Here is a 20,601-nt window from a genome sequence, read left to right as displayed (position 1 = left end):
TTTGTTCTTGTTAAGTTTATTGGCATCATGTTTGTTTCTTTACATAAGAGCTCAGCCTACGTACTAGAATGTAGACCTCTGGAAAACAGGTAGAAGGGCTCCATTTAAGCAAGCTACAAATGCAAGAACAAATACCAGGAAGAAAGGAAGAGAGGAAAGGGACTAGATTGCCAAGTTTTTCCATACCAAAAATCCAGATTAGCAGTCAGTAAGAAGAAAGGGAAGATTCGTAGTCCAGGTCATTCATCAAGAAACAGCTACCACACCCCAAGTGGGAGAGGAGCTCCTTCCACAGCACAAAGAGCCACACACGGGCTCCTCATGCTCGCTCCAGGATGTCAGGAGTTAAGCAGTAGGGAAGGTGAACAAATGAGGTCATTTCATAGCTGTATTTAATTTTAAATCCAATAATCCAGTGTGCATATCAATGCTGTTATGCAAATCTGAGAATTTAGATACAAGGAAGCCAGACAGATTTTTCCAGAAGATGAAGCCTTTTTGGCCTCAAAACAAGAAGGTTTACATAGTTCATCTCTACTGTACAGAATACTGCCTCTATCTGGACTCTGTGTTGCTAGCACGCCGCAGGTCACAAGTGTCCTCCTCACTTTCTACACAACCTGTGTTTCAGTACTTGAACATGTAATTCAGGAATTTTACACTAATTTATACATTTTTAATTGGTTGCATATATTAACATGTACTATAAGATTTTTCCTAAAGAAGCATTACATAATACATGGATACTGTAAAAAGATCTGATTAGTTAAAAGTAACAAGCATTAACAGAGATACATACAAAACTCAACCTAGTCTGACTGAGTGCTGAGCTTGCAATGAACTATGGGTAATCAGCCTTTCCAATTGCAGCCTTCACAGGGGAAAACACGAGACAGTTAAAAATGTATGTAACTTGTTACACAGATTACCTGTAAACAGTTTCTCTCCATTGGACACCTGGAATTAGATTCAGTTCCAAACATACATAACAGTTTCCATTTTAAACTAAGAGAAAGGTCTGTTACCATGAAGTGTGATGTGGATGGTGTGGGGACCTGAGCTCTGATGTGCAGGACTCAGATGCTCATGAGAGATGGGTGGATTTTGGCAGCTGGAGATGCAATTTTTTTTTTGTAATTTCATTTTAAACACAGAAGAGGGGCTGTGTGTTTGAAGGCCTAAGTGTGATATTTGTTTGTGAAGGACTGTGCTCAACCCCTCCCACTCCCCTCAGCAGCTGCAGCTCTCTGCAGAAGCCTTCGCTCGGTCAGTCTTGTCTAGTTTGATGGGTTCGGGGAATTCATTGTAAAGTTCCACTTCGGTTTCCTAGTGGGAGAGAAGGAGGAGTTAATGCCACGGCTCTGCAGGCAGCTCCCAGCATGCAAGGAGCTGGGGAAGGCTGGGGGTGAGCCCCATGCTGCCCACAGCACGGGGGCAGGGCTGCACACTGGCCCCCTCCCTACCTGTTTAAGTGCATTTCGTGCAATCGTCTGGAAAGCTTGTTCCACATTAATGGCCTCCTTGGCACTGGTTTCAAAGTAGGGGATGTTGTTTTTACTGTAGCACCAGGCTTGTGCCCGTTTTGTGGTGACCTGGGTGGAGAGCAAACAGCATCACTACCTTCTGCTATGCAGGGAGAGGTTTTATTTTCAGGGCAAGGCCAGAGATCCCTCATATCCAACCTGAGCAGCTCTGACCTCATCAAAGCTGCAGCCTTGAAACAGAACGCAGGAGACCACTTCCCATCACCTGACAGCCCCAGGGCAAGGAGAACCATGCCAAAGGGCAGTGAGACCACAGAGCACTGGCTTGCTCCCATAGGAGCTGCTCAGCACATCTGGGGAGGAGAAGCAGCTCCTCTCCTTGCACCTCCCTCCCCAGGAAGCTGCTGCAATCCTTCCACCAGTGGGCAGGAGCATGCTGTGCACAGGGGTCTGACCTCTGCAGGCAGGAGAAACCCTTCTCCGGTGGCAGACAACATCTGAGCCACTCTCAGGCACCTCCCACTCCTGTTTCTCAGGTAACCCTCCTGTGTTTCTACAACGTCTCCCACTCCAGCAGTTTCTTAAGAGGAGGTTAGTAAGTCCCAGTACTTACTTGTCTGTTTTCTAGGTCAATCTTGTTTCCCAGCACAACAAAAGGAAAATTCTCAGGATCCCTTGGACTGGCCTGAATGAGGAATTCATCCCTCCAGCTGTCTAGGGTTTTGAATGTGTTGGGAGCCGTGACATCAAATACGAGCACACAGCAATCTGCTCCCCTGTAGAAGGCAACTCCCAGAGACTGAAATCGTTCTTGGCCTGCTGTATCCCATATCTGGAGCAAAAGACAGGGCAGGTAAGCCAGTTCTACTCTGACACAGTCAGTCTGCAATTAGGGCATTCATTCCAAAACTCCCCACCAGGCATATATAGTCCCCAGCTAGGCAGATAGCAGCACCTGCAGGCTTGGGGATTTCTGTAGGCACTAAGCATCAAGAGCCAGAAACACCTTCTAAAGATAGTTGACCCTTTTTGTGTTCAGCCTCAGCCAGGGACATATCCTTGTCCTAGGCAAGCAGAACTTGGGTATTAGGGTCAGCAGGTGACCTGCCTGCAGTGCTTGGATGCAGCTGGATACCAGCAGAGTCCAAACACTCCTCTGATGGCTGCAGCTTTTGCTGCCTTGCAGTCAGTCTCACCATGGAGAGATAAAAGCTGCAGATACCAGAGACATAAGCAGGCTGGCAGGTTAACACTACATCCACAGGACTTGGGGTGACATGAATGGTTGACCTAGGGAGTCCTTTCAAGTTCTTGAATATTAGGAAAGTGAATCTTTCTAACAAGATCTAGTTTACTGACAGTACCAAATCCATTTTTTAAACAGGGCCTAGCAACACTGCTGTTAGCTAAACCCAGATTAATCTTTGCATTCCCTTGTTCAGCCCATGCTAAAATTTGTAGGGAAGCCCAGAAGCACTTATGTCTAACAGAAGTTCAGTGCAAACAAGACTCACACCCAGTACATTGACCCCTACACCAGTCTGGGCTACACCAGAGCAGATGCTTCCACACAAGTGGGGTGATGGCACCCCTAGCAGCAGGCAGCTCCTTACCTGCATTGTCACTAGCCTGTCATCCACCATCACCTCTTTTGTCAGGAAGTCTGCGCCTATCGTAGCCTTGTACTGGTTACTGAATTTCTTGTTCACATACTGGTTCATGAGCGATGTCTTTCCCACCCTGCACAGGAACACAAAAAAGAAAGACTTGGTAGGCTGTTTCTACAACAATCTTCGCGTTAACCACCCTGAAGAGAACATTCCTATGCCCTTCACTGCCCATAACCTCCTGGCTTTTTAACCAGGGAAAAAGCACCCACCTCTGCTAGTAGGGGCTTGCACACCAAGAGATGCTGAGGCACCAGCTGAGTAAAAGCATTAGCTACCCAAGGATACAAAGGATTACATCCCTGAGAAACCTCACTTCCCCATCACTAATCTGATCCTTGGTAAGGAACAGACATCACATTATGACCATGAAGGCAATTTTGGAAGATGAAGTGCTTCAGAGAAAACCACCACAAACAGTAATCTTCAGCCTCTGCAGGAGGAGGAGGAGGTGGAAAACCAGACAATCTCAGATGACAACAGCTCACAAACACATCTGCTAGGCACCCAGAGGTGGAGATCCTCCCCAGAGAGCAAGCTTAGAGGCTCACATGCCCTCTGTGTGGCTGAGAAACACTCCCTAAATAACAGCTCGCTGGGGACAGCGGTATAAATAAATCTTATGTCATGGGAATCAGGTTACAGCCTGCACAGCAAGTAACCTGTGACAGCAGAGCAGACTCCTTGCTGAGAGCACAGAGCAAAGCCTTTCACTCCAAGGGGCGTGCTCCAGCTAGCCCAGAGAGGCAAAGCAGATGGCTCAGTACAGACTATGTCTCTGACAGAGACAGTTTCAGGAAGTCACCTAAGAATGCTTACTAGTGGTTTTGGGTTTTTTTATTATTTTTTTTAAGTGAAACACTCATTCCAACAACACATGTCCTCCATGCAGAAGGCTATTCCACTCTGCTACTCCAGTGGCCTGCCCACCACATTTTCCCCATTTAATATTGTGGCAGGACCTCAAGCTACTAAACTGCAGGGACACATTCAAGACAGAGGGCAGGGAAGAGTTCTTAGACCTGTGAGCTAACACAGCTATCATGGGCTGTAAAATCTCTCCTCCCAGCACTGCTGATTTCTTACAGTAGGCTCCCACTAGTCAAGAGCACTGCTCTAGCCAGATACAGATTAGCATCTTAAAGGCTCTTCCACTTACCCAGAGTCTCCAAGGATGATGACTTTCAGTAACACTTTCTTCCTAGAAGTCATCTTTCACACTAGAAAGGAAGAACAATCCCATCACAAACCATTACTGTGTCATTCCTCAAGAAAGCAAGCAGCAAGTCTGGAGTCTGAGAAACCTGACTCCCAGCAAGGAGCCAGGGACAGGCAGGGCCCAGCTCTCCTGAAACCAGACTCCAATTCAAGGCTACACTCAGCGCTGACCAGGGTGTCTGCCCACTACCCAGGCTGGGCCATGTCAGACCAGCAGTGGCAATTTAATACCAAGAGGTAGGTGAGCTGAGCACTTGTCATTTACTGTACCAAGACCCTTCAGGATGCCATTTCCAGGCCATTTGGTAGATAACTAGCCTAGGCCATCTCCCTTGACTTGAGGCAGTGCAGTAAATCATACCAGCTCCCAACACAGACTAATAATTCTTACACATGCCACAAAATGAGGGGTAAGCAGGCATGTGTCTAATACCACACTCAAGCTTTTTTGTGCTCTTCAGTAGTTTTCCAGAAAAAATAAGAAAAAAGAAGCAGCATTTCCTCCATCATGAGCTTGGAGAAGTGGTAGCTTTCTCCAGCAGCTGTGCTTTGTGAAAGAACCAAATCCCAAGCTCATGCTGTGGTTGAAGCAGCTGCAACAGCCACACAGGGCAGCTGAATTACAAAGCAAACTGCCACCAGACTGTGGCTTCTCTGAGGGCACAGGAAGCTGACTACTGCCACCTCAGCTTTGGTGTAATAAGGTTACAGTGACAAACCTCAACATTCAGCCCACTGATGGTCATCTACTCCATTAGATGATTACTTGTTTGTTCAGTTGCATCCTGCAAAAACTTCATAGGCAGGAGGCTCTAAACTGGTCACAAATGGTCCATCCAATTAAAGAGAGAGCTGAGCTTCAGAGTTCCACACTCATCTGCTCCCAGGTCTCCTTCAGACCAGTGAGGCAGCTACAAGTTCATCAGCTGCAGCAGGCCTGAATACACTTCTAGATATTCTTTAGCATGGTGAGAGCAAGTACAGGGTGTGTCCAGTGGCTGAGCACACCCCTCCTACCCTGAGGCTCTTCTCCACACCTCTGGGGAGGGGGTGGGCCAGCCACTCTTATGTGCTGGAGCAGATCACAGACACTGTTTTGGACTGACCTGCTCCACAGCACAAGGACTTGGCTTTCCTGAAGGAGCCCTGCAGGTTCAGTACAGCAGGAGGACCCACAAGATGGCTATAGCTGTGCTACTTGACTTCAAAGATCCTTGACAACAGACCTTGGTATTAAGCCCTTATATATGGGCTTGCTTACCCTAAAATTCCCATCCTGCTATACCACATTCATTACAGCACACAACTCCTACTCTTCAGGAGCTATTCCTGATTTTCACAGCTAAGGAGGCCTTTGCTTCTACAACAGGGATTTATGTCTTCAAGCAGCTTGATCCTTATGTGCTTCCTGGGATACACAACAGTCTGAGGTGCTAGATAGCTACACCCATTTCACCTCACACTACTACAGGAGGCTTCAAGCTGTAAAAGCCTCTCACTAGGTGCAGTCCAGTTGCAAAAAGATCTTAATCATCTCAAGTTTTGAGGCTTAGAAGACATGAAGTGTTTTAGCCTTTGCTGTCAGTGAATGCTGCAGAAGCTGAAGGAGGACCCCTGCAACCTAGTAGTTGATGCACCTACAGCTACACTTTTTTTGGACTGCACCCACCTCACAGTCACAGGGTTGTTTAGGCTGGGAAAGGCTCTAGGATCATCCAGTGGGTCCAACCACTAGCCCAGCACTGCCAAGACACCACTAACTCATGTCCCTCAGTGCCACAGCTACATGGCTTTTAAAAACCTCCTGGGACGGTGACTCCACCACTGACCTAGGCAGCCCATTCCGGTGCTTGACAGTGCTTTTAGTGAAGAATTTTTCCTTAATAGCCAGCCCATTCCGGTGCTTGACAGTGCTTTTAGTGAAGAAATTTTCCTTAATATCTAATCTAAACCTCCCTGGCATAACCTGGGGCTGTTTCCTCATCTTGTCACTTGTTACCTGGGAGAAGAGCCCAACCTGGCTTCATCTTAGGTGCTGTAGATCCATGAGCACTGTGGGTGCCCTCCATCCCCTCACCCAGAGCACTGATAAAGATATTAAACAAGACTGGCCCTAGCACTGATCCCAGGGGAACAGCACTGGTGACCAGCTGCCAGCTGGATGTAACTCCATTCCCCACCACTCTCTGGGCTCAGTCATCCAGCCAGTTTTTTACCCAGCAAACAGTGCACTTGTCCAAGCCATGAGCAGCCTGCTTCTTCAGGAGAATGCTGTGGGAAGCAGTGCCAAAGGCTGTACTAAAATCCAGACAGAACACATCCACAACCTTTCACTGATACACTAAGCAGGGTTCTTTGTGATAGGAGACAAGGCTGGTCAAGCAGGACCTGCCTTTCCTAGACCCATGCTCAGTGGGTCTGATCCCTGGTGTCCTGTACATGTTGCATGGTGGCATTCAAGATATCTGCTCCATAACGTCCTCTGGCACCAAGGTCAGACTAACAGGCCTTCCACAGACTCTCCTTCTGACCCTTCTTGTAGATGGACATTTCATTTGCTAACTTCCAGTCCACTGGGACCTCCCCAGGGAGCCACGACTGCTGGATTGAAAGGGGCTCAGGGAGCACTTTCACCAGTTCCCTCAGTACCCATCCACAAAGCCACTGAGTCTTGAGTGTGTGTCTAAGTCATGTAGCAGGCCTTTTCCTCATTCTTCATCAGTACGTTTCCCTCCACAGCTGATAAAGGATGGGGATTCCTCTTAGCTCTCTTTTGTTGCTAATGTATAAAAATACTTTTTACATTTTTTATTGTCTTTTACAGCAGTAGTCAGATTAAGTTCTAGTTAGGCTTTGGCCCTTCTGGGGTTTTTTCCTGCATAACCTTATGAGATCCTTGAGATACACCTAAACAGGACTCAGTGTTGAGGAGACAGCAGCCAGGGGCTGTGGAGTGAGCAGCAGTGACAGGTCACCCACAGGGCTGATGCCACCCTAAGGTGGGTGTTAGCAGATGCCAGAGAGCATGTGGAACACCTCTCTTTTCAGTGGACTGCATTGTTCACTGATCCAGCTGACAGCCCAGCTATGCTCGCCAAGATAGAGCCAGCTGAAAGTTGTCAACAGCACCAACATTTAGCTCTGCTTCTGCTCTTGCCAAGATGCACAGACCCAGAGAGACAGAGACACCATACCTTGTCTCCCCTGTAGCCATGGGTAGAGACCACAGAAACCCCTTCAAGCTTGCACCTCCTGTGTTCACAAATCACATAACAAGCGATACTTTTGCCAGCCAAGCCAGAGACGTGTGCAGCACAAGATGGACTTGTGGAGCAAGAAGCAAGTGAACAGAGCTTTAAAACAGCTTAAAAGACAGCTGTGTACAATGAACTGTCATGAAAAACATCTGCATAGGTTCAGGTCCAGTGCAAGTCACCTGATTTCCTCAGGACAGAGGAAAACAACTCACCCAGAAGTGGCTGTGCCAGAACCCAGCATGCTTCTGGGAACTGCTTCTATTTTCCTCAGAGTGTTTCCAATATCACTTGCTGTAGCTCACTGCCTCCTGGTATATGAAGCAGCTTTGGACAAGCTGGCATTAGTTCTCATGCTTAGAGAGGATTTGCAGAGCCCTAAATTGCAACACTAAATCACAATGCATGCTTATCTCCAAAGTTCAACGTAGCCTGAAGTTCCACTGTGAGGGGAGGGAAAACTGCTCTGTCAAGATTCATTACCTTAGAAGTAACTCAGCTGAGCAGCCACCTGCAGACATAGGAAGTCAGGCTGAGTCAGAGCTGACACTGCCTTCTTGTCATAGCTGACAGGCTAGCCAGCAGTGTGAAGGGCTGTCACTGCCCCATCAACAGCAGGCAGGTGAGACACTCAGCTTCCATCCCAGGTGACGCAACGGATGTGAGCCACAGCACAGGAAGAGCTGCTGCAGCTTCGTATTTGGTGTAGGCCATGAGACAGTGAGGAACTGCAGCCCTGCCAGGGACCAGCAGTGGGCACTGCCCAGTCTCACACCCTTGTTCTGCCAGGCTTGACTGACACTGCCTTGAAGCCCAGCCAGCTGATGGGCCAAGCCCTCTTTAATAATCTTCTATTGCAGGTATAAACAGACCAATGCTTCAGAGTTATTCCTTGCCCAGTACAACAAGGAAACACATCCTCAGGTCCTGTAGAAAATGGTTGAGTTGAGATAGGCCGGGGTCCCACTGACTCAGCACTATTTTGCACTATATAATGCAGCTTGTCTTGCCTTATGGTATTTGACACAATTACTCCAGAGCAGCACCCTGCTGAGACACACACCCATCAGATGGCAGTGTGAGAGCTCATATGGGGCTTGTGTCCAGGGCCAGGAGCACTTCTGAACTAACACTTCCTTTTTCAGAGGTATCACAAAGAAAAACTTGTTTGTTAAGATTTGATTCAAGACTCAGCTCTGTTTCACACTGCATGCAATCTTTTTGAGCAAGGTCATCTGCATGACTGCTCAGAACACAGCCTACAGCAGCACACCCAGCCAGCCCTGCTCAGGAGCCACCAGACACTCCACATCAGCCAAAGGCTGATCATCAGAACCATTCCTCCTCCTGGCTTAACTGATGCCAAAGAAATGACACAGCTGTCTCTAATACAGGAGAGGAAACCTTCCACTCCACTTTTAATGCCTATCTTCTAAGCAAACAAGCCATTAATGATATGCTGACCCTCAAGAAATTAAGCTGGTACAGCACACTCTGTCCCACAACACTGTTATTTCTTTAATGCTCACCTGCAGGAGTAGCAAGGGGAAATTTGCTAACACTGCAAGTATCACTGGTTTAGCTAATCTGAAAGGCAGAGTCAAAACCCATCCTATGAAGCTTCATAGCACTACAGCTCAGATGCAAGAGCAAATAAAGCCTATGCCAAGTCTAATTAGGTTTCCCTTGCTGCTTCAGACTGCATTACAACTGTCCTTTCCCTTGCTATATTAAGACAGCTGCTTTAACTCAAAGCAGAAATGGAGGGTTACGAATTCCTTAGAGATGTTCACGTGTCAAGTCACAATGCAGCATTTTAATATTAATTGGGTTGGTACAAGCAAGGAACAGTAGTAGTTTGCATTGATGGCTCACCAGACCTCAGATCAGCTATGCTTTAACAGAAGCAGGCCTTGCAAAAGGAATATTCTAAGTTGCTCATGGACAGTTTTAGCCTGAAAGCATCCAGCCCTAGGGGACTCTCACCTCCTTGGAAGACAAGGCTCCCTAAGCAGCAGCATATCCATATCAGTTTTGAAGCTGCTGAGCATCTTTACTGTTTCAGCTTTGCTATTGAACAGATGGAATCACAATCCTAACATGTCTACAGAGGCTGGAATGTTTGACCAGGAGCTCCCTCTTACTACAGCTCGCAGCCTGTCACCTGCACCTTCCACTAGAAACCAGCTCAGCGCTCAAGTGAGGATGCTGGACAGCACATCTTGCCTTGTGTCCTCTGCCAGGAATATTTAACACCACACCAACCAGGCACAAAGTGGCAGGGCAGCAGGCACTGAGCGCAGCTAAACTCAGAGTTATGGATGCCTAGTTTTGCTCCCTGTCCCAGTAGGCAGCACAAGAGTAAGCGGGTATCCCACAAAAAGATGTATTTGAACCTGAAGCACTGCAGCTCTGTTCTGGGTCCATGGCTGATAAGCAGAGCTTCCACTTTCCTGCTATACCACAGGACCTTTAGCAAAAACACCCAACCATGAACAAGCTGATGTGGACAGATCAGGTCTCCATTAGGGGCTACCACACACAGCAGCATGCCCACCACAGTGACCAGACAAGAGCTACCCTTGTGCTCTGGAAGAACCTTCTGTCCTGAAATGTGGGAAAAGTGTCCCAAAATGCAGCCAACTGCACTTCTGACACAGAAACAGCACCTCTACTCACTGTTCTCTTGCATGGATGTCTCTGTACTACAGAAAGCTATTTTTATTCCCTCCCTCCTCCCTCACTGCATTCGGCATTTCTTCAAGGAAACTGAAGCTAGAAATATTATTCAGAACCAGCTCAGTCAGACTGAACCAGTTTCCTCTCAAAAGGAGCAAGTTCCCTAGCATGTTTGGCATCTCAAGGGCTTATGTCTGCTTATATCTTCAGCCACTGAAATGATGGTCACTGAGTGTTTATTCTGTTTTTAGAGGACCAAGCACACCAAACAGCCTGACACATTATCGCTTGCCCCATGGTCACACTGTACCTTGTCATGCTTTAGCTAAACCTTTGAGTAAATACATGAATTTGCTCCAATTTTTCAGCTACTCTGGAAAAGCAAGGCTTCATCCTGAGGAAAGCATAGCCTGTTATTGCCATTAGTAAACCAGAGTCACAGCTCCTGGCTGCAGAGTCTGAGCAGTCCAGACACCCCTTATACTGAAGCCTCAAACTCCCAACTGCAGCAGAGCCCTAGAAGGGACTGAACAAGCCTTACCAGTTACAATTTAACAACAGCTTGGCTCCCACTGGCTGGTCAGACAGACATTGCTAACAAGGTGTCAACCAATACAAAGCTACAAGTGACTGCCTGAAGAGTTCAACACAAATCTGAGACCAACAGGTACCAACATTTAACACACCACTTGCATTCTCCCAAAAGTGACACAAGTCCTGTCTTTTCAGCTAGGCAAAAGCACAGCAGTAGTCAGAAGACATTCAGCAGGGGCTATTAATTTCATATCAACATGGCTTAAGAGATGCCAAGCTGCCTTCAAGGAAGAAACTAGAAATATGGCTGCCTTTGATGTTTTTGACTGCTGCAGAGCCTGCATATTTTCCTTACCAAACCTGGGTGCTCTACAGGTGGAACATGTATCCAGCATCCTCACACTGAGCACTACTGCAGAGGCACAGGAGGTTGTAACAGCAGGTTGAGTCTTGCACTGACAAAGGCTGCACAGGCAGGACAGTATTCTTTTCCACTCCCATGACAGGACTATCAGAAGTTCAGCTCCCCCAGCTCACTGGAAAATACCATCTAGAAAAGCCTCACATTTAGTGGGGACACGTGCTGTGTCTAAAAAGGAATCAGGAACATCGTGTAATTTGGGCTGACAACCTGCAAGAACTGCTCCCTGTAAATAGGTTGTTTTTGAGGGCAATGGGCTCCTACAGTCCATACAGTCAGAGGTGCCTTCAGGCCTCACAGATGCACCACGGAGCAGCAGTCAGTGCAAGCAGAGCCCACACCAAAAGCACCTGGCAAGATATTCTTGTGACAGCTTCACTGAAGGGTACATTCTAGCTGCTGTTCTACAGTAGCATCTAAAAACTGATTTCCACCTCCTTCTTCCCAACACGTTTATGTTGCTGTTCTAACCAATATATTCCCTCCTGCTGGTACCCAGCCAGAATCTTAAGCACAGCTCCTCATTCCCTCCTCAAGAGGAGCAGCTCAGCAGGCAGCTGAGCTGCTCCACCAAGAGCAGGCTTCTGTCCAGTTGGTACCTTTCCCAGACAGCCCTGTGAGGCAGAAATTACCTCTGTTCATGGAGCTGAAAGCCTCAGCTACAACTTAATTTTTGATACCTTGTGTAAAACATTATATTGCAAGCTGTCAGGTGTAAATACACTGTCCAGTATATCCCACTCCCATCTGAGAGTGCTATGCCTTCTTGAAGAACAGCCTGGAGAACAGCCTGGAGCTTTAGGTGCCTGCTCACACACTGACATGGCTCAGATCAAAACTGAATCTTAGAACATGGTTCAGTACCCCACAGGAATTAGCTTTTTAGACTACATCTGCCTGCAGTAAGTTTCCACTTCTTTTTGAAGGCAGAGTTACAGCCTCCAGTGCTGGAGCAGCTGCTCTAGAACTGAGTGAAGCTTAGGAACCAGCAATAGCAGCTCAGCCACATGGATTCAAGTTCTGTCAATTGTCTGCTTCAACACAGGCACCAAACCAGTGTGACATGGTGCTAAAAGCCAACTGACATGGTTGAAGCAGCTCTCAGATGGAGCTGACACCAGGCCTACTCAAATATTCTGCTGTGCCCTGTTCATGGGTAACATGCTCTTAAGACAGTTCAGTGCTAAAGGAAGAGAATGATGGGGCAACATGCAGCTTGGAGAAACAGGCAGAAAACCCAGCTGAGAAACTGAAACTTTGGAACAGTTTTGAGCATAACAGATTCCTGGTGTGAACAAGGAAGCTCCAGAGCCAGTGCTGGGTTAGACACTCCTATCAGTGGTAGTAAGGTTTCAGCTTGCCTCAGACATCCCCTCAACCCTCAGCTGAAGGCTCTGTCACACATCCCTTAGGTGGGCAAGGACTCAGAGCTCACTGGAAGGAGACATGCCAACATCCAGCTTGCCAGAGTCCAGACAATGATGGGGCAGGCAGAAGCAATGCCACTGGTAGGAGCCATGTCTGCAGTGACATCACAGGACTTGCACAGAGAAGGGAGTCTGCCCTGCCTGAGGTCTCAGCTCAGCTGTGGCTCCCTTAGGGCTGAGATTTGGAGAGTGCTGCATTCATGACAGGCACTGATGCATATGATCAGTTAGGCTCAAAGCCCAAGTTCTCAAAGCCAAGCTCTTCAGTCCAAGCCTCACTGATTCACAGGCCTGTTACACCTCCTGGCATTTCTCCAGATGAGAGTTGTTCTATGTTACACAAAGATTAAATACTAGTCGTGGAACTGAACAAGTTTTTGACTGTAAAGCTGCCATAATTAATTGTGACTCTACCCTAGAAAAGTCCAAACTACACAGGACTAGACCCCACCCCTAATGCCAAAAACTGATCTCTGATTTCTACTTGTTTTGATATCACAACAGCCACGTTCTTGTGAGGAGGCATCATGCTGATCTGACTACATGGTTTGCAAGGGGGAGCAAAACAAGCATGAAAATGCATTTGCTTGCAGTACCACAGCATATGTTTCTCCATGTTCAAATAGACCAACAGTACGCTTAGGAGCAGCGGGAAAGGTCTGAAGGACATTTCTTGCTGTCTATGGGAACAGTACAACACCCAGACTGCTGCTAAGCCTAAGATCACAGGAGCACATGTAGGACCTTCCAGGTGATAATCACACTGAGGCAAAGCAATGGAAGGAAGGAGTGAAGAAAATGTCCCCAGGGATGCAGCCAGCTGTGCTGGGCAGCCACCTTGGGTGGATCACTCTGCTCCTCAACAACCTGAGGATGATTCCCATCATCTCCACAGCGGGCAGCAGGTATGGGAGACTGCAGCTGTGGCAGGAGAAGAGGCCACAAAGATCCTTTTGAAGGTAAAGGATCCTTCAGTATCCTAACAAAAGGTAATCCTTTTGTGAGCTACATGCTAACAAGACCAGGATTCCCAGAAAGCAAGCCAGGGCTGCTGAAGTAGAAGTCTTCTGCTTACAGGAAGCCATCTTAACAAGAAAGCCAAACCCAGAAGCTTCACTGAAAGCTGGATGTTTCCAGTCATGAAGTTTTAGTCCACTGATCCCTCCAGCAGCTAAATGGCCCTTACACCACAAAATATCCTCTCAGGATTGGGCACACATACCCTAACAAACAGACAGCAAGTGTCCCAAGATCATCTTCTGCCTTCTCTTGGAGGCTCAAACCATGTCAAGAGTGTCATGTCATTCAAGAATCAGTACTGCTGTACTCCTACCTTCCAGTAAGAGGCAGGTCCCCTGTTAAATCCTACAGGATTTCAGGTAGTTCCCAGCAGATTTCCCCCAAGGATAAAGCTGTTACAAGAAAAGGCATGCTTGCTTTAACACCCCTCCCCCTTTATCAGAGCTAGCTTAACTTCCCCTATTCTGCCCTGGGGGAGACAATCTCAGGATGTGGGAGGAGAGTTGAGCACATAGCTGGCTGCTGGGAGACACTAGGCAACAAGCCATGTGTCTTGACTAAGGGCCTTGCCTACGCACGGCACTGCAGCTACACCAGCACAGCTTCCATGGTGCCTCTACCACGACGGCCTCCATGGTGGACAGCTTCCCAATCAGTAAAATAAATCTTGGACTAACTGGAACACAGCTATAGCGCTCACACAGCCCAGTTTATACAGTGGCGTTTGCCGGCCTTTTGGCACACAGCACCCAGCTAGGGGAGCCACCCAACAGTTTTAGTAACCCTGACACAAATATCAAGAGCCCGGCACAGTTCTCATATCAGGCCATACCCTGAGTGACAACTCCCTTATTGCTTTCTACAAAACAAACACACTGTCAGAGGCAGTTGGGTTTTAATCTATGTGTCCAGAAGATAAGGCTGTCCAATTCAAAATATTCTAAGTCAGCCAGGCCACTGACAAACAGTTGAGTTGTTAGATTTTTACCATATCTGACAGTATTTTTAAGTGCTCAGATTAATTTCTAGTTTTGACTACAGTTTAAGTTTTCACAGATTCCTGTGATGCTTTCAGTTTCAGAAACACAGATAACTCTTGCAGTGGTAAGCAAAACACAGGTCTTAGACCTTGTGAGTGGTAAACAAGCCTTGTTTATCCACTCCTGTCTGCCAGAGTTCCTAGAGGCTGGGCAGGAAACAAGAGACTAAAGGGAGACTTTGACCAAGTCAAATGACAGCCCTTAGGAGGTCTGCCAGAGGATGCAACTTACACCTGATACTCAGATCTGAGAGTGAATATCGTGTTTCCTACAGTATAAGAAGCTTGATAGAGGAGAAAGAACAAATAGTGATGGGAGATCCTACTAGCAAACTAGCAGATGTAGGGAAGCACCAGATCAACACTAAAGGCAAAAGCATTACTCCTCCTTCCAGGAGGTCCTGTTCTCAGTAATGAGTCTTCTAAAGACAAAGCTTTCTCTAGGGACAGGTTGTAATCTAAGAACTACACCTTGATCTGCGAGCAGAACTCTTGATCCTACACACACTCAATACTATGCTAATGTGGTTTGCAGAGCAGGAAGGACAAGTATTTCAGTACCACGATGGGAGTGCAACAGGTAGCTTGCCATGACAGCTGAGTCAGTGACTAACAAGGAATTTGTACTGTGGATGCTCAGTTTCACACTCATTCTTCATACCCTCACACCTCTTGCATAGGCCCTGCATCAATACTTTACCGCTTCACCTATTCTCTTGATGAAGCTCCACAAAGGTCCAATAAAATCCTCACTTGCATGTGAGGTTAAGAGAACTCTGTGGGCAAATGGCATCTTGTTAGGCAGGGGAAAAGGTTCAGGTCCAGGCATGTCTCAGCTAAAACCCTCTCAACTGCTCATGCTCCAGACAATGTCACCACTGTGCCAGTTTGGGCTCCAGATATCATTATCCATGTCTGGGAGCTGAGTGACTCAGCCCACTTGAGGGAGACAAGCACCAGACAGGTTACTGTGAAGAGGATTCTGCTTCCAGCTGGAAAGAGTTCAAGGACTCAGCACAGATTAGTTAGATAAACTGGTAGCCCAGTCCAGGTACTCCAAGCAGGTTGGCTCTGAAGGCAGCTCCAGTTACTGGCCTCCACTTTTGTCCACCACTTCAACTAGTCCACCTTGTCTCTCAAATGACCAAAGTTACAGTATATAGGACAGACTCAAGAAAAATACTGGGTTTTTAAAATGACATTTAATTTAACAATTTCTGTTTGAAACTCATGCAAGTACAGTTAGACATGATTAGTCACCTTAAATTGTCATTTTAAGTGGTTATGCAGAGGAAAGAGCAAATCACTGTATCAAGTGCCTTTAAATCATACAGATAGAAATCTGTGCCACAGGTTTACACTTCAATCCCATCTCAAAGGCAGTGCACCCTGTCCTGAAGCTTCACTGCCCTATGAAGACAGCTGTGGCCTCAATAACAGGTTTCCTGGCAAGAGAAGTCAAGGCTACTGGAGATAAGCTGCAAATCAACACACTTCAGTGACCTTGATGAGCTTGCCTCCTTTCCCTGGGTCATTGACCATGAGGGAGCAACAGCAGTGTTGACAAAGCTTCCCCCACAGACAGAGCGCTGGTGGCTGGCAGCGGGGAGGAGGAGCAGGAGAGGAGGAGCAGGAGCAGCGCTCCCAGCAGCGATGACATCACCAGGGCACATCTCCGCCAGCACGAAATGCAGCAGCACGCTGGGCTCAGAGCTGCATCCCCACCAACAGGGAGCAAAAGCAACAAGCACCGGGAGCCAGAGGGGAACACAGTGACACAGGGGTATCCCTTCAGCGCCTGCTATTTCTGAGCAGCACGTGTGCAGCTCCTGACCTTGAACGCTCACTTGCGAGCTTTATTCAAGGTGCATTTAAAGAGAAATGGGACCTTCAATCGAGCCCCTCACTGCACAAATAAGCATGGTGTATCAACTATTGTCATTCAATTAATTGCCCATACATAATTCAGTCTTGAGATGCTCATGTTTGGATTGATGCTGCAGAGACACTTTTATCATCACAATCTCTGGTCACAGCTATATCTGAAGGCAGACTGTTACACAGCAACTACAAAAGATCATTTTAGGAAGCTGCAGAGGGAAGCCAACTCAAATGTAACTCATCAGGCAATTAAATTGCAATTATCAAGACAATGCTGTGCAAGAATGAAGTACTTCAGCATGTGAAGGATGCAAGATTGCTGCCAGACAAGCAGGATGCAAGACTGCTGCGCAACCAAGTTCAGCATTTAGGTAAGGTCTTAGCTGGACTCTCTTCTGTGGAGGCAACAATCTTTAAATTACTTTACAGCTCTGCAAGGGAATCTTAGGTTGATCTGGGCCCAGCAACAGGGACTTCACAGCAGGTCAGGTCACAGCCAAGGAGAAGCCCAGAAGACATAAGGAAACACTGGCAACGTGCAAGGTGAGGGTCCTGTACTCATTTCACAAAGGTTCCATTTACTTCAGTTACTAACAAAATCATTGTATTCTGAAGGCAGGGACATGCAGCAATAAGTACCTGTGAGCCCACATCATCCACCAGTTTCAGAGAATGCAAACATCCAAGTACCCTATTGCACAGCCTTATTTTTGAGCCAGGTACCTGCAAACCACCTCTCACAATGCAGCATTTAAAAGCACACCCTAACCAAGCACAGCCAATTTTGTTTACAGCCAAATGTTAAGTTCTGCATAAAGTAGTCTCATTTTCACACAGAAGTCAGACCAAAATTCCATACATGTTAGAGACAGAGCTATTTATATTTTTGCACAGATGGTTTGATGGTAATTGTCATGTTTCCTCAAGGACAAGTTTCGCCAGAGATTTGCTCCAACAGGTAATACTCACAACCTTCCAACTCAAGTATCTTAAAACACTAGCTTTAAGAAGGTGCTGCAGAAAATAAATCTGGTAACCCTCCTGCTTACAAGCTTTCATTTTGTTTAGCAAACTAAGCAACGTCATATCTTTCCCAGGTCACTTCAGAGCAGAGCTTGTACATTTTACACTTTCAGTTGAGGGTTTATCGATGTTGTAACATGTCTGTGCTACTCAAAGAGTTTGATTCCCTGGCTTCAACAGGAGGGCCAGGATGCCAATAGTGCAGACTGTGCAACACAGTTACTTAAATTCTTACTTTGTCACCCTGAAGGTACAACTCAGGGTGTCCTGTTCTCCATGTTTTCACTCCGGTGACCAGTGACAGGATCAAGAAACAGCGTGAAGCTTTGTCAAAGCAGGTTTAGGCTGGATATAGGGGAAAAGCTCTTCACTCAAAGGGTGGCTGGGCACTGGAACAAGCTCCCCAGGGAAGTGGCCAGGGCCCCAAGCCTGCCAGAGCTCAAGAGCCCTTGAACACTCCCAGGCACATGTGGGGGTGTCCTGTACAGGGCCAGGAATTTAGCTTGTATGATCCTGTGTGTCCTTTCCAACTCGGAATATTCTGTGATTTCATGCTGAACTATTATCAGGGTATCTGAGTTTGAGGGCAGGGAGCACTGCATGACACCATAGGGAAGAAGAACATTTAACACAGCTACTCCCATCTTATCAGTTACACTTCACACTACAGGCTGGGAGAGCAAGAAACTGCTATGAGATTTCAGAAGTCTTCCTTATTGAGAGGTCAGATTAGCCCCATAACAGCTTTTCTACATCAGACATAGGGTACTAACATAACAGCACGAAGAGTAAAGAAAAAAAATCCAAAACAAACACACACCACCCCAAACGAACACGGCAGTGCTTGAAAGTTAACAGTATTAGAGCTGCTTTAATTCTGAGGACTCAGGCCAGGCAGGCATGGTGGGTCCACTCATTAGTGCATGGAGGGCAAGTCATGTGTTCAGTCAGCTGTTGGGAGTCACAAGGGAGAGGGGGAAAGAAAAGTATACTTGTTCTTCCTGAGTAAGTACAGCAACGAAGCCTTGATTATTTAACAAGGAATATTCAAATTACTCCACCCACTTTAACCTCAAATTCAGCTCCTGAGAGAGCAGGGTACACTGACTCCAGCAGCCTGGTTCTACTGGAACCATGGCCAGGCTGCAGCTGCTATTCACACACCACTGGTACCACCACAGCCTTCGAGCCACAGCCAGCCAAACACTGTGGCACAGCTGCTTATAAACCATTCCCCTAAAAAGACAATCTTCACTTCCCCAAACCCAAGACCCACATGGATACACAGACTGTTAGGCGCGGAGCAGAGCTGGCCAGCCAGTGACAAGTATTGAAAGCTTTGAGGGCTCCATGCTGGCAAGTGCCAAACAAAGAACAGCTTGCTTACAGCTGGGGGGGACTTCATTCTGTCATGTGTTCTCAGTTTACATATAAAAACCTCATATAGACCACAAGAGCTCTGCTTACCAGCAAACATTTGGAGTTTTCCAGGAGATAATGCTGAAATTGCCAGCTTTGAGAACAAAAGGCCTAGTACTAGGTGAGACACACATTCTGATGCTGAGGTTACCTATCCTACTTCACATTAAAACAACCATTTTTGCTACTAAAATAAGCCCTCTATTTACAGGGAGTGCAATTGTCTCAAGTACAACCATCAGGCATTTCCATATTTATTAGTCTCTATATATATGGAAACTAATAATGCATCTATCACTTAATTTACCTTATTACACACTCACAGACAAAAGCACTCCTAACATCCACTCTAATAGTTCTTAGAACTGACTCAGGCTTTACACACACCGACAGCTACTTTCGCAATAACTGCCCGTCTCCTCGGCCGCCTCTTCGGTCGGTTTAATCGCCCTCCCGGGGCTGCCGGCTCACGTTAAAAGCGCTGCCCACCGACCCCCGAGCAGCGTTCCACCGGCCCGACCCAGCGCCCGCCCCAGCCCCGGCCCTCCTTCGGCCGCCGGCTACCCCGAAGCCTCCTCGGGCTTCGCGAGGAGCTCCAGCAGCTCCACAGGCCACAGACAATGCGCTCCCTCCCCTCAGGCAGCGCTCGGGCCGCCCCGAGCCGCTCCGCGGAGGAGGCTCCACAAAGGCCTGGCGGAACGCGCGGCCTGGGAAAGGCCCTCGGGGAGGAGCCCGTCCTGGAGACCCCCCTGTATTGTCCCGAGGCCAGCGCCGGGCCCGGCTCCAGGGAGCTCGGCAGCGGCAGCGCGGCCGCCCGGGCCCGCCTCGGGGCGGGCAAACGAGCCGGGCCCCGGTGCAAAGCCGGCCGGGAGCACCCTATTCACACAGCCTCCGCCGCCGCCTCCGCCGCCGCCTTCCCACCGCGGCCCCCCGGTGCCGGGGAGGGGCCGCGAGCGGCTCCCCCCCGCCCGGGGCGAGGCCGCCCCCCCATCCCCGCGGGCGGCGCGCGGTGCCGCCGGGCTCACCTGGTGGTGCTGCCGCCGCGGCCCGAGCCCGATCGCTGCGCCCCCCGCCCGCCTCGTCGGCTTTAATGGGCCCCGCCGCCTCCCGCGCTCGCTTCCGCCTCCCCGACAACTTCCGCTCACGGGGCCCCGGCGTCACCGCGCGCCGCCCACGTGACCGCGGGGCCTGCCCGCCATGTTAGGGCGCCGAGGCCGGCCCGTGTGCGGGCCCAGCTCTCTTTGTGGGAAATAAATGTTTGTGAGAAGTAAATGTCTGTGGGAAATAAATGTCTGTGGTACCACCGCACAGAGGGGAGGGGTGGGACCTGCCTGCCCCGCGAGTTCCCATCACAGCAGCGCAGTGAACACCGCGCCCTGGGCTGAGGGGAGGCGGAAAGGGCCAAAGAAACCTTCGTGCTTTCAGAAATAAACGGTGGGGACATGCAGGCACAAATCTGTTCTTTGGTCTTCTAAATAGCACGGAGTTCTCTACGGTTAAATTTCTATGTGAAAAAATTCCCTCAGGTATTGCTA

General features: G+C 48.2%; 1 protein-coding gene across 1 annotated transcript; it reads right to left on the bottom strand.

Moving 5' to 3' along the window:
• RAB7A (RAB7A, member RAS oncogene family) lies at window positions 1-20,209 on the bottom strand. The gene is made up of 6 exons (XM_041460318.1): window positions 20,092-20,209; window positions 4,311-4,371; window positions 3,098-3,224; window positions 2,098-2,316; window positions 1,464-1,592; window positions 1-1,326 (listed from the first exon to the last, which is right to left on the bottom strand). Exons 2-6 carry the CDS (start codon window positions 4,361-4,363, stop codon window positions 1,231-1,233), a joined length of 624 nt encoding a protein of 207 aa, XP_041316252.1. The 5' UTR covers window positions 4,364-4,371; window positions 20,092-20,209; the 3' UTR covers window positions 1-1,230.
• Between the last annotated feature and the right edge of the window lie 392 nt (window positions 20,210-20,601).

Source organism: Pyrgilauda ruficollis, unplaced genomic scaffold (assembly GCF_017590135.1).
Source record: "Pyrgilauda ruficollis isolate IOZ18807 unplaced genomic scaffold, ASM1759013v1 scaffold10, whole genome shotgun sequence".
NCBI lineage: Eukaryota > Metazoa > Chordata > Aves > Passeriformes > Passeridae > Pyrgilauda > Pyrgilauda ruficollis.
Note: the sequence above shows the minus strand (reverse complement) of the source record. Positions and strands in the feature narration are given on the sequence as shown.

Bases quoted from the DNA above. Each gene is read 5' to 3' on its own strand.
- RAB7A (XM_041460318.1), bottom strand. From the start codon at position 4,363: ATGACTTCTAGGAAGAAAGTGTTACTGAAAGTCATCATCCTTGGAGAC. The intron at 3,225-4,310 runs GTAAGTGGAAGA...GTTCCTGTGCAG, and splicing joins ATCATCCTTGGAGACTCTGG to GGTGGGAAAGACATCGCTCA. The intron at 1,327-1,463 runs GTAGGGAGGGGG...CTCTCCCACTAG, and splicing joins CACGAAATGCACTTAAACAG to GAAACCGAAGTGGAACTTTA.